This window comes from Astatotilapia calliptera, chromosome 2 (genome assembly GCF_964374335.1).
Source record: "Astatotilapia calliptera chromosome 2, fAstCal68.1, whole genome shotgun sequence".
Taxonomy (NCBI): Eukaryota; Metazoa; Chordata; class Actinopteri; order Cichliformes; family Cichlidae; genus Astatotilapia; species Astatotilapia calliptera.
Window position 1 is genome coordinate 17,847,875 of NC_137423.1, and position 13,885 is coordinate 17,861,759.

The 13,885-nt window shown below is 41.9% G+C and overlaps 1 protein-coding gene across 3 annotated transcripts in view; it reads left to right on the top strand.

Moving 5' to 3' along the window:
• The first annotated feature begins 2,305 nt into the window (after window positions 1–2,305).
• The window catches only part of polr2b (RNA polymerase II subunit B), a 29,252-nt gene continuing 17,672 nt past the window's right edge, over window positions 2,306–13,885 (top strand). For all 3 annotated transcript variants that reach the window (XM_026185633.2, XM_026185649.1, XM_026185643.2), the window contains exons 1-6: window positions 2,306–2,459; window positions 4,277–4,349; window positions 12,391–12,541; window positions 12,937–13,049; window positions 13,133–13,352; window positions 13,550–13,708. In XM_026185633.2, coding sequence (XP_026041418.1) covers window positions 2,441–2,459; window positions 4,277–4,349; window positions 12,391–12,541; window positions 12,937–13,049; window positions 13,133–13,352; window positions 13,550–13,708 — 735 coding nt within the window. In that variant the 5' untranslated portion in view covers window positions 2,306–2,440. The remainder of the gene's footprint in view (window positions 2,460–4,276; window positions 4,350–12,390; window positions 12,542–12,936; window positions 13,050–13,132; window positions 13,353–13,549; window positions 13,709–13,885) is intronic.

Below are 13,885 nucleotides of genomic sequence, written 5' to 3' on the forward strand. Positions count from 1 at the left end.
TTAAAATTACAATATTCATAGTTCATCACAGTGTCTCTGGTAAATCACAATATTTCTGCTATGTTGTACTATTTCTCTAAATCACAGTGTTTCTGTAATGTTTAAGTATTTTTGGCTAAATATATTCTTTCTGTTATCTTATACTATTTCTCCTAAATTCTTGTATTTTTGAGAAGTTATCATGTTTCTGGTAAGTTACAATATTTCTGCTAAGCTATTGTATTTCTGCCAAGTATTATATTTCCTCTAAGATATTGCAGTTCTGCTAAGTTATTCCATTTTAGCAAAGTTCTCTTGCTTCTGCAAAGTTTTTACAATTTCTGCAACTTTTCAGCTTTTTCAGCTACTTTTTGCATACAGCTTCAGCTTTAAGCATCCACACTGCATTTTCGCAGGAAATGCAAATTTTTCTAGTTCCTCTTAAAGTTTTGAGTTGCCAAATTGTGATTTTTCACAAAATACATGCGTTGTTATGGTTGCTATACTCTTGGCTTCCAGTGTGCCACTGAAGGTTTTGCAGTTTTCTCTTCATGTCCGAACAACTTCTTGCTACTTGCTCAATTTTCACTCAACTTCCACAAATTATACATCAAAATGTAGGTATTTTTGCTGGCTTTCAGGAAATGTCACTATCATTGTTGTGGGACTTATAGGATCTTTGCAAATCTCCTCAGACCAACACAAAGTCGGAAAACTCTCCATAGAAAGTCAATGGAGAGTTTGTTCAAAATCACCGCTTGATTTCTGTAATGAGAGGCATATTCGAATCGTCATATCTCCTTAACGAAACAAACTTAAGACATGAGGCTTGTCCCAGTATATCTTCAGACACTCCTGACGCTCACAATTCAAGAATTTCTTTCTCACCTATTACCGTTCTGAAATGAGTTAGACTTGTTTGAGGGTAGGAAATTTGTCCTTCGCTCAGATTTCAAACTCTGGAAATGAACCACTTTTTTCTCTTGTCATAACTTTTTGTTGGATTTCCACAGAGACCTGAAAATTTCCATGACTGTTCACCAAAGCCTGCTGTCTCTTACGGTGAAAGAATGATATTGATACTCCAAATAGATTTAGAGTTAGAAAGCGTTGTTTGAGGGCAAGTCAAGGCAGTTTTTGCTTCGCCTCTACTCAGTTATGGTGCATTACAAGTCAAATATCTTTAATAATTCAGATTTTAATGATAAATTGTCAACACTGGAAGATTCCCCCATCTCTTCTGAACAAAATGGTCTAAGAATGACCGTTCTAGCCTCTACGGTTAGGAAATTACGGCCATTTGTTTGAGGGGAGTCCGCACTACGAGAAATAGACTGCAAAAATCAGCTGTCCATTTTGCTTTTCCAATTTTTCTGTTTAAGTTATTACTAGTTCTGCTATTTTATAAGATTTGTGCTAAATATAGTATTTCTGATTAATTATAGTTTTTCTACCAAATCATAGTACAGTATTTTTGCTTTTTAAAGGATTTTTATGGGATATTTATATTGCTTAATATAGTATTTGTGCTTTTTATAAGATTTGTGCTTAATATAGTATTTGTGCTTTTTATAGGATTTGTGCTTAATATAGTATTTCTTCTTTTTATAATATTTGTGCTAAAACATAGTATTTCTACTAAATGTAGTATTTATGCTTAATCATACTATTTGTGCTTTTTATAGGATTTGTGCTTAATATAGTATTTCTGCCAAATGATAGTATTTGTGCTAAAACATAGTATTAATTTAAAATTACAATATTCATACTTCATCACAGTGTCTCTGGTAAATCACAGTATTTCTACTATGTTGTACTATTTTTCTAAATCATAGTGTTTCTGTAATGTTCAAGTATTTTTGGCTAAATATATTCTTTCTGTTATCTTATACTATTTCTCCTAAAGTCTTGTATTTTTGAGAAGTTATCATGTTTCTGGTAAGTTACAATATTTCTGCTAAGTTCTGCTATGCTATTGTATTTCTGCCAAGTATTATGTTTCCTCTAAGATATTGCAGTTCTGCTAAGTTATTACATTTTAGCAAAGTTCCTTTGCTTCTGCAAAGTTTTTACAATTTCTGCAACTTTTCAGCTTTTTCAGCTAGTTTTTGCATACAGCTTCAGCTTTAAAGCATCCACACAGCATTTTCGCAGGAAATGCAAATTTTTCTAGTTGTTACTTGTGCTTCACAATAAAATATTTGAAGATAAATAAAGAACGTTTTTTGGAAAACCAAACAAATAAAAACACACACGACATTGACTTGAGAGCAAGCCTGAGGATTTGTGCAGTTGTAGCATCCAGCCTGTGAGGGGCAGTAGTGTTTCACCTCTGCCTATTACTAACAAAGAAGAACAAAGCAGAAGTGACCTACGTTTCCGGGGCTCGCGGTGATCGCAACGTTTTGTGGTTGTTGTTTTTATTTTTGTTGTTGTGGTTTTAAGTTTTCAGGAGATAAACATGTATGACCAGGATGAAGGTGAGCTGCACAGCTGTAAAACGTCATTACGTCACATGGTGGATAATTTTATTTGCATTTATTTGGTAATTTTATTAACAGGACGTGACAGAGGAGCTAACCCGTGCTACAGCTAACCATTTTAGTAATTTCTGAGAGAACAAAAGCTAGTATCACTCATCCAAACAAACACCTGTCACACAGGTACGCGTCAGCCTCACGCAGATCACGAGCCTCACCTGATTCGTGTGCTAACATCAGCTAAAAGCAGCGGGGCTTTGTGTGAGCTAACAGGCTAAATGCTGCTAATGCACGAGGACCCTTTATTTAACTTGATTATCGCTGCAGACGTTTACACTCAGCGTTACTGTGACACTACACCCACAAATACTACAATATATAAACAGTACCACAGTATAAAAGCGAACACTTATATTATGTGTAAATTCTGCGGTATAAAAACTGTGTACAATCCGCCATATTTACACAGTATAAACACTGCATAAAGAAAGCTGGACCGTGATCAGAGATTGATCAGCAATGGAAGTAAATGTTGACCACAAGATAATTGACCGATCTATCTTTAAGTTAAAGGTGAGAGGTCATTACCCAGTTTCTCAGGGAGGCAAAGCTACAGGCAGCAGGTCAGTTCATCCTGTCTTCTCCTCCTTTTAACCTGTAAAGGTCATGAAATGAAAGAGATGATGAGAAAAATAGACGTGTGGTGTGCTGAGACACACTAGTCTCCTTAATTACGTAAGGCTGAAGGGCTGCGGTGTTAAAACTACAAAGTGCAGAAGATGGACTACAAAATGTCTTCCTTCATCACAGGTGTTTTACAGGTTGTGATAATGAAAATGTCCCTTCAAAGACAGGACAGGATGTCTGCAGCAGCTCAAAACACTCAGCTGTCTTTATAAATTTCCTGGAATAACTGAAGAGGCTCAGGTTTAGGACTCAAAGACAGGGACAAAGTGTTTTTGCAGTAGACTAACAACACAAGTATTTGTAAGAGATTACTTTCAAGAGCAGAATATTTAAATGAGCCACAATAACTGGATTTGTTCCACAAACTTTAACTCTTAGTAAATAGTGTGTTAAGCAGAGTGTAATAGCTGATTTGATCATTTATGATTCATTGGAATGAGGGGGACGAGAGAATTGTAATCAGCTCAAAGCTGTGAGAGTAGGGCCAAGACTCATCACTTAAGTGTTTCAAAAGCCAAGCTTGGATTTTATGAAACAGTTGTTTGAGCTCACAGGGAGTGTCATCTGTAGTGTGACAAATGAAAGTCTGTCAGACTGCAGCTGTTAATTAGATTCTGTGTGGGCTGGAAAACACTGAACGTTGGATTTAGCCATCATCACCATCGTGCGGTCAGCAGTTTGGAATCAGCTCTCTGATGAACCCTGAGGCTCAGTCTTCAGGACCTCTCACAGTTCATATCAACAGAGTTCTCCTGATATCACTAGCTTCAGGCTGTGTGCTGCATTTGCCTGCACTCAGACAGGAAGTGATGTCATTACACTCGACTCACACAAACAGGAAGTTGACTTAACAGATCAGATGTGTTGCTTCTGATTGATCAGTTTGCGTGATCAGAACCAGTGAGTTAAAAACAGAACGATCAATAACTTTCCTGTGAGATTGTTATCTGTTTTTATTGATGTATCTGATCAATTCACCAGTTGTTTAAACTGATCATTAAACTCTATGTGCAGTTATCTGTGAAAAGGAAGTAACCTGAACCGACAATCTGTCATTGATTGATCGGTGAAGCTTCAACGTCTCAGTATGTGTATTGCTCACGTATATTTATCCCTGCTGTCTCTGTCAGATAATCAGTATGATGAAGATGATGATGAGATCACTCCTGACCTGTGGCAGGAAGCGTGCTGGATCGTCATCAGGTAAACTCACCTGTGTGTCCTTGTGGAGATGTAGTGATCATCTGTTCTTACAGGAAAAATATTATGGTGAGTCCACACAAAGCGCGGACCGAACGGCACGTACACGGACCCGCCATCGGTGTTCAAAGCTGACAGCTCAAAGGTCTCTGATGCTGCAGGTGTTGTCTCTCTCTGAACCAGCAGAAAAAGAAGATCAAACTATGTTTCTCGTTTGATAAACATCATTATTAATTCCCTCTGACTTTGGTTAGTTTTCCATCTCAGATCTCTGTTTTTTGCATTATTCACCCAACAGCAATGTTCCCTTTAAACTGCGCGCATGTTAGAGCTGGGCGATAGAACGATAACGATATGTATTGCGAAATAACTTTTTCTCGATAGAAAAATTAAACTATTGCGATAGACCTCGCCGCGCTTGTCCTCTTTAAAAAGAAAAAGAAAAAAAAGAACAGCCAATCCAAATTAAGTAGTAGCAGAGCCGAACCAATCACAGCCGCAGCGTCACGTCACGTGACTTGTTACGTACAGCACAAGTGCCAAGCCGCACATGTGTATTTGTTTGGGAAGCAGCCAGCCACCGTGCCGCTGGGTAATGGAGGAAATGAGTGTGCCGACTAGAGAAAAATCAACCGAGCATGACCGAAGGTTACCGAAGAGACAACAGATGATGGTTCCAATGCCGGAGAGATTGTCGAACGGAAGAGCCATAGAAGTTCCGTAGTGTGAAGGTATTTCGGCTATTTCAAGTCTGACAAAAAACAGAGTAGCGTTCACTGTAAACTGTGCCGAAAGCAAGTCTGGAAATACAATAAAGCGGTGCATGCTCAATCTCTGACTGGAAGCGCTAATTCGTCATTCGGCTTTTGTCAGACTAAAGTAACTGTTAAAACTGGTTGAAAAGCTCAGCTATACAACAAGGAGAGATTGAGAATTTCCTTTTAGTTCTCAGTTTATTTGATATTGACAAAAGTTAGTCAATTTTGTCTGTTCTTCTGTAAAACTAAGATTTATTTTTAGAATTAATATTTTGTTTCTAAGTGGAATTGACAATTTAGTAGCCTGTTTTGTTTGTTCTATTTTGAAACTTAAACGCTTCAGCGGCTGCCTTTTGTGTAGTTTGCAATATTTGCCTTTATTTATCTGAAAAAGTCTCATGTTCCTTAAGTACATCTACCCTGTTGAACTTATTATGGGAAATAAATATATAAAATAAAAACAAGCTGCTGATTATTTCACATTTTACTTGTGAGCAACGGCACATTTAAATCTTACAAATATAGTTATTTGGCTTATATCGTGATATATATCGTTATCGCCTGAAATGGAAAAAACCTATCGTGATATGAAAAAATCTTATATCACCCAGCTCTAGCGCATGCGCAATTGCGCACTGCTGGCACGGTCTCTGTGCACAGAAAACAATCTAACCTGAATTGAAATTAAAATAAATACGTTAACAATTCTGTTTTGCAGTGTTAGTCAGTGAGTGACTGAACGATGCCACCTTATCCCATAGTCCAGCCAATGATGTGATTCACATTCATATATACGTAGCTAATCAACATCGTTGACAGGCTATGACAGCGTCCTTATGGGCCGACACCGGTGTTTTAGCTAGCAAAGCGGCGTGGCTGATGTGGAGTGAAGCCACGTTAATGACAAAGTGTACAACCATTGGAGATGTGAGCAGGACAGACGGAACAATTGACGGTGTGTGGACTTTATACCAGTTTTAATTTTGTGTTGATAGGCCACGTAAAACCAGAATTATGATGAAAATATCTGCAATGTTTGGTTTTCTTCCTGAATACTGTCGTTGTTTATATTTACTGCGGGAAGAAATGGTAAAAACGGCGTTTTATAAGGAAAACGCTCGAAAGCACTTTCCGCCTGTGAGCAAAGACAACACCAAAAAAAACCCCACCCTTTCCTATTGGTCGAAAAAAGTACCATGTCGACCAATCAAAAAATGATATGGCAACATGGCATTTAGTTGTTTAGGAAGGGGGAAGTTTTAGGAGTGACGGCGGTGTTTTGAGATGTGAGAGATTTGCGACGTCTAGCTCAAATCTTGTGTAGTTAGCGTGTAGTGTAGTCAATAGTTTTGTTGTGTGTGTCAGAACAATGAGGCGACTACTGAATGTTACAGGTGTTACAGCAGTGATACATCTGCTGCTGTCAGGCCTGCAGGTATCAGGCTGTTGTTCTCCTTTATCTCATAGTGGACAGAAATTATTTTTGGAGTGGCACAAATAATTTGTGTGGCATTAGATTTGATGCAGAACAGCTGATTGTTCTGTAAATAGTTTGTTTATTTAAAAAACGCCTTGGCTGCATTTTTAGGTAAACAGCTGCAAAAATCTTTGTTGTTTGCAAAACTCAGTTACTTTTTAAAAGAAGTAACTATATAATTAATAGCCCAACATTGGTCATTATTTACTGTATTTTGCAGACAGAGTTACAGGACTCTCTCCCAGACCACAGACACAGACTCATAATACAAGTCAGAACTTTGTAAAAAAGAAGAAAGTTTTGTTTTCAAAATTGGAGTTCAAGTTATTTTTACTTCCAATAGTGTTAACATGCTACACAGGTCATGAAATAAATTTTTTAATTTTCATTGTAAGTGGGCTAAAGCAGTTAATTAAAAGTAGTCTAACATAAATGTACATGCTGTAATTTGATTATTTTAATAAACCATTGTTATGACCCGTCTAGGGCCAGGCAATAACATGAGTGAGGCACTCGCTTCCCCCCCCCAAGACCCAAGCAGCCACAAGAAACAAATCCGTTAGTTACAATGTGGTTTATTTACAATGTGAAATAAAGGAACCAAAACGGGAGTGTCAACACTTCAGGGTGAGCCAGGGCCAAAGCAATAAACAAAACAAATCTACACAAATCCCGCACCCCTGACCTTACCAAAACAAAGTCAAAAATAAAGACAGTCTGACCTCCTTAACTAACTCAAAACAGGAGAAAACGGGTGATCAAAAGAAACGGCAGCTCACCCCTACCCACTCCACTTCCACAACTTCAGCCAGCGGCTGCCACAGGAATACTGCTGGGTCATGAGGAGAAACGCCAGGACCTCTCCCACTGTAGCACTCCAGCCTCCTTTTAATGGGCGGGTCCTCCTGCTGGAACCAGTCACGTCGGGGCAGTGTATCCACGCGCCAATCGGAGCAGGGCCCTGGCACAGCTAAATTAACATAAAAAGACACAACACCTGCACAAAACAAACACATGGACATGCAAGTTCGTAACACCATGTAACTTGGATGGATTCGATGCTGGCGTGACCACAGTGCACACGTCTGCTGTTGCTCACAGTGGTCCAAGGGACTACTCAGGGAGTTTGTGTGTTCGCTTAGACACATGAAAAATTAGAGGGAACATTGCTCACCAGTCTACCGTTTTTTACAGCGCTGGCGGCTGCTGTGTTAGGTTTTTTTTTTTTTGGGGGGTTTTTTGCAAGCAGCCGTTTTAACGCCATGCAACCTCAGGTTTTTGGCCTGCTTGGATGTTCTATCAAAAATTGTGCTCTGTTGTGTATCTGATGAATGAAAGCCAAACCAGTAACACACCACTGAAGTTGCAGCATTTTTACAAACCAATTCTGGTTCATCTGTTTCATTTAACGATCCGCTTTCCCCCTTCTCATTCTCCGTCGCCGCCATGCTTTTTCCACCATTTGCGTATGAAAACAAAGGCACTGTCTTTTGCTAACCTGGCAGATTGCGCTGCAGCAGTCGCAGCTGGTTTGTAGACACAAGTATGCGAACGTGCCATTTCCCCCCGCTATTTTAATGATAATCCTGCACAGAAGCTCAGAGACAGACTCACACACACATGGAGATGTTGCAACTGTTTGAAGATTTGAGTTTGTGGAAAGAACTTTGCAAAGACACATTTGACAAAGTCTCTGCTTCCAGTTTTGACTTCTTCTCCTCCTCATCAGGGTGTATGATGCAATATTGTCTGAGTGGCGACACCTATAGTTTTGGAGAATACTGCAGCGCCTTCCTGCGCCTTAACAGCAGGTAGAAAAGGTTGCATCTGACGCAGGGGTGAGTGAAGCCACCACTGCAGGGGGGATATATTGGCACCTTAACTATTTACACCCCAATTTTGTGCTTTGGTGCTTCATCTAAACTCTGTAGCACTTATTTGTCACACCAAATATACCTGATCCTGGAGATAAAATACTGTGAGAACCTCCCTTAATAATGTCAGAAAGCCTTCCAAGAAAACAGAATATCAACGTCGACTCTGCATTCACCAACAAGCTGAATCAGTTCTACGCCTGTTTCGAGGTTAGCCAGGCGGCTAATGCTATCTACCGCCTAACTACCGAGGACAGTGACGTCATCAGCGAGAGACCGGTGACCAGCATCGCGGAGCATGACGTTCGAGTGGCATTGAGGAGAGTGAACACAAGGAAAGCGGCGGGGCCAGACGGCATCACCGGCCGTCTGCTGCGCTGCTGTGCTGACCAGCTAGCAGGTGTGTTCGCTTACATCTTCAACGAGTCCCTGGCGAAGTCTGTGGTCCCCACATGCTTCAAAAGATCCACCATCATCCCTGTGCCCAAGAACAGCAAACCATCATCCCTGAACGATTACCGGCCAGTTGCACTGACCTCTGTAGTAATGAAGGTATTTGAGAGGCTGCTGAAGAACATCATCTCCTCCTCCATCCCAGACACCACAGATCTGCTGCAGTTCGTCTACAGATCCAACAGATCCACAGAGGATGCCATTGCCCACGTCCTACACACTAGTGATGTGCGATACCACTGATTTCCTTTCCGATCCGATACCAAGTACTTTTCAGGGTGGTATCGACGATACTGATCAGATACCGATACTGTAACAAAAAATAATTTCCCCCAGGGATCAATAAAGTATTCTGATTCTGATTCTGATTCTGATTTATACAAAAAAACTTATTTTATTTATTGTATCTCAAATTATAGCGTCATAATGATTACAGGACATCAGATTACTTGTTCTTATCACTTAATAATGCAGAGTTCATCATATAGAAATAAAAAAAAAACTGAAGTTATGCGCTATTTGAACACGTTGCCTGCCTGCAGCACTAAAGGACTCTGTGAGAGACGTGTGTCTCGCCCTAGCAGCACCTGTCCCTCTCCTCCTCTTCAGTTCGTCTCAACATACGCGCCTCATATTCTGTGATATGATTTACTCTGAGGTGTTTGACAAGGTTAGTGATGTTGCCACAACCAAACATGCCAACCCTCCCGATTTTTCCGGGAGAATCCCGGAGCCACCATTCTCCCGAATTTCCACCTGGACAACAAAATTGAAAAACCATATTGCAGAATTCATAGCGCAGCCGAGCCAATTCCAGTTTCCAACAATGGTGGCAGTTACTTAGTTTTAATATTACTCTTCTTTCTCTTTCTGGGTCGCAAAAAACCCAACTTTTAACATGTTTTCAGGTGAGAATGTAGCTGTGTAAACTTCAAATATCTGAGCCGATCAACACATCGTCTTCAAACCCCCGCAGGCTTTCACTACTTGGGTTAAACATGATATATAAGTCACTTTGATAACTTAAAAATGTTATTGTTTGGCTTTTTCAGTGTTTTGTTTGTTCGTGAGTAAATCGGTTTGGCTGAGATTAAAGTTATTAGATTAGATTAAATTAAATTTAACTTTATTAATCCCTCAGGTGTGTTCCTCCGGGGTTTTCACACTGCTGAATAAACATCAAACAGAAAACTAATTAAAGAAAGTGTGAGACGCCAGCGCCCGGTTATATTTTAGATAGCAAGGAGCAGACGGCTGAGTTTCACTCCACCGAGGGAACTCAAGACGTACTACCCGGCTTTCTTTAGACCGGGAAGGGCGGGTCCTCAGGTGGAAGCAGCCTCTGAATTTGGACACCCCCGCTGTTTCGGTGACATTTAACGTATTTTATCTGATAAATAAACCCTGTAAAATGTGCCCTTTTGATTGTCTCCCTAATTCTGAGGTCTCAAGGTTGGGAAAGTATAGCCACAACACCTCACTCTTGGAGCACTTTTTTGCCACATGTATCGCAAACCATGTCTCAGCTGTTTGTGGAGGTAAAATACGTCTGCACAATTAGGCTCAGCTATTGTTGTGAGTGCGCGCGCCAAGGGACTGCGAGTCATTTATACAGCCGTATTTCGCACATGACTATGAAAGGCAGAAGAGGAAGTAGTTCCTTTGAATGTAGACAATCCGAATGTTATAGTTTCCTTCCACTGTGTTGCTGTTAATGATAAACTACAAATTAACCCTAAATTACTAAAAATATCGATATTTTAATGTGAGAATCGATTCTAGAACATAAATGACTGGTATCGGAGGAATCTATATTTCAGGATCGATCCGCACATCACTACTACACACCACTCTCAGCCACGTGGACAAGAAACAGGGTAACTATGTGCGAATGCTGTTTGTTGATTACAGTTCAGCGTTTAACACAATAGTGCCCTGCAGACTGTTCACAAAGCTCAGGGATCTGGGACTTAACAGCCGTCTGTGTGCATGGGTGTTGGACTTCCTCACTGGCAGAACTCAGGTGGTGAGGGTGGGTAGATGCGTCTCTAACAGCATCACCATCAACACAGGAGCACCTCAGGGATGTGTCCTCTCGCCACTGCTCCACTCCCTCTACACTTCAGACTGTGTGGCCACCCATGGCTCCAACACCATTGTGAAGTTTGCTGACAACACAGTGGTGTTGGGTGCCATCTCCCACAACGATGAGGCGGCCTACATGGATGAAGTGAAGATTCTGGCATCATGGTGCCAGGACAATCACCTCCAGCTGAACGTCGGCAAGACCAAGGAGCTGGTGGTGGACTTCAGAAGGAGTCAGCACAGAGACAAGGACAGAGAGACTCAAGAGGAGCTTCTATACCCAAGCCATCCGGGCCCTAAACACACACACCCGCCCTCTCACATCATCTATAATTGACTGAGACACGTGTGTGTGTGTGTGTGTGTGTGTGTATGTGTATATCTTTGATTGTAATTGTGCAATATTAAAATTTAAAAAGGTCACACTAATAATATTAATATATATATATTAATATTATTAGTGTGACCTTTTTAAATTTTAATATTAGAGTTAATAAAGTTAATAAATTTTAATAAAGAGTTAATTTTTTTGTCAGCTGTTATATGCAGTAAACTATTTAAAAACCCTGCAGTTACTGAAATGGAAACCAATGAGCAGCTCAAATTGAAAATTCTTGTTTTTCCCTCTTTTGAATATTTATTATTGCTCATTTATAAGACAAAGTTATTTCTTATCTTACCGGATTAGTAAAATAATCCATAGCTGCAGCCCTAATCCAGAATAAGAGTCTGGTTAGATCCTATATATCTACGACTGCATGTTCTCCCCATGTTTGCGTGGGTTCTCTCCGGGTACTCCAGCTAGTGGGGATAGGTTAACTGGAAGTTCTAAATTGTATGTATGCGTGAATGGTTGTCTGTGTCTATCTGTCAGCCCTGCGACAGACTGGCAACCTGTCCAGGGTGTACTCTGCCTCTCGCCCTAAGACAGCTGGGATAGGCGCCGCCATTGTGGACCCTGAAAGGGATAAGCGTGTGTTATCTGGCTTCATGGATAGATAGTTGGGCGTATCGAACGCTGCACTGAGGTCTAGCAGGACAAGCACAGAGATAAGTCAGAGGCTATAAGAAGATCTGTTGCCACAAATCTGAAACTGAATTAAATGATCATCTGCTCTGTAGAACAGTTCATGTCTGCCATTTTGAACTCAGCTGCAGGTAAGGAATCAAAGTTGTACCAACACCAGACCAGCGCTGGTCTAGTGATCAGTCCACTGATCAACATTGAAGTATCGATCAGAGACTGGACAGGTAGATGTTAAGCTTGGGTCATGCGATGGCCTGACAGGGTATTTTTTTTTATTTTTTTTACTGAGTGCAGAATCTGGCATGAGCCTGTGAGGTTCTGACGGGGCCAGCACAGCTCTTATTTTGATCTCTCTCTCTCTCTTTCTCAGCTCTTATTTTGACGAGAAAGGGCTGGTGCGGCAGCAACTAGATTCCTTCGATGAGTTCATTCAGATGTCTGTTCAGAGGATCGTGGAGGATGCTCCGCCCATCGACCTGCAGGCTGAAGCTCAGCACACCTCAGGGGAGGTGGAGGAGCCGGTGAGTACCACCAGGTGTGACTGAGAATGGGGGGGGGGGGTCGCTCTGTCACGTGGGGCGACGTGGCTCAAGAGTTGGCAGTTCGTCTTGTAATCGGAAGGTTGCCGGTTCGAGCCCCAGCTTGGACAGTCTTGGTTGTTGTGTCCTCGGGCAAGACACTACTGCCTACTGGTGGTGGTCAGAGGGCCCGGTGGCGCCAGTGTCCGGCAGCCTCGCCTCTGTCAGTGCGCCCCAGGGTGGCTGTGGCTACAATGTAGCTGCCATCACCAGTGTGTGAATGGGTGGACGACTGGATGTGTAAAGCACTTTGGGGTCCATAGGGACTAAGTTAAGCGCTTTACAAATACAGGCCATTTACCATTTACATCACCGACATCACTGTGTTTTTGGTGTAGCCTCGGTATCTCCTGAAGTTTGAGCAGATCTACCTGTCTAAGCCCACCCACTGGGAGAGAGATGGAGCACCATCTCCCATGATGCCCAACGAGGCACGGCTGAGGAACCTGACGTGAGTTTTACCTCTCGCCTGTCTTTGCTGTCATTTCCTGTTCACCCCTTCTCATATCCTGTCCCATTTCACCTGCCCCTCAGGTACTCTGCGCCACTGTATGTGGACATCACAAAGACAATCATCAAGGAGGGAGAGGATCAGCTGCAGACGCAGCACCAGAAGACCTTCATTGGGAAAATTCCCATCATGCTTCGCTCCACGTACTGCCTGCTAAGTGGCCTGACTGACCGAGACCTGTGCGAACTCAACGAGTGCCCATTGGACCCTGGAGGTTACTTCATCATCAATGGGTCAGAAAAGGTGTGCTTTGACATCATTGCGTGGCGAGCTGCTTACTCGAGAGAACGATGATTCTGCTACGCCCGCACGCCGTGTCCTGCTTACAAGCTAACAGGCGCACATTCATGTCTTTGCATTGTTTTACATGGAGCGTCATACACTGATACCGCATCAGTGGCATCAGGCAGCCGTGTAAACAGATGTGTCACTGTTTCCAGGTGCTGATCGCTCAGGAAAAGATGGCCACCAACACGGTGTACGTGTTTGCCAAGAAGGACTCGAAGTATGCGTACACCGCAGAGTGCCGATCCTGCCTGGAGAATTCATCCCGCCCAACCAGCACGATCTGGGTCAGCATGATGGCTCGAGGAGGGCAGGTGAGTTACCTGGAAGCAGGAAGTGAAGTGAGCACCCAAGCCGGGCTGCGATTAACTGAGAAGAGCTCATAACATTGAGTTAGAGAGATGAGCGATGCTCTTATTTCTGTTGTTGGAAACAGAACGTTGTCTGCCAATTGACCCAGACCACTGATTGTTGATTGCTGTTAATCTCTC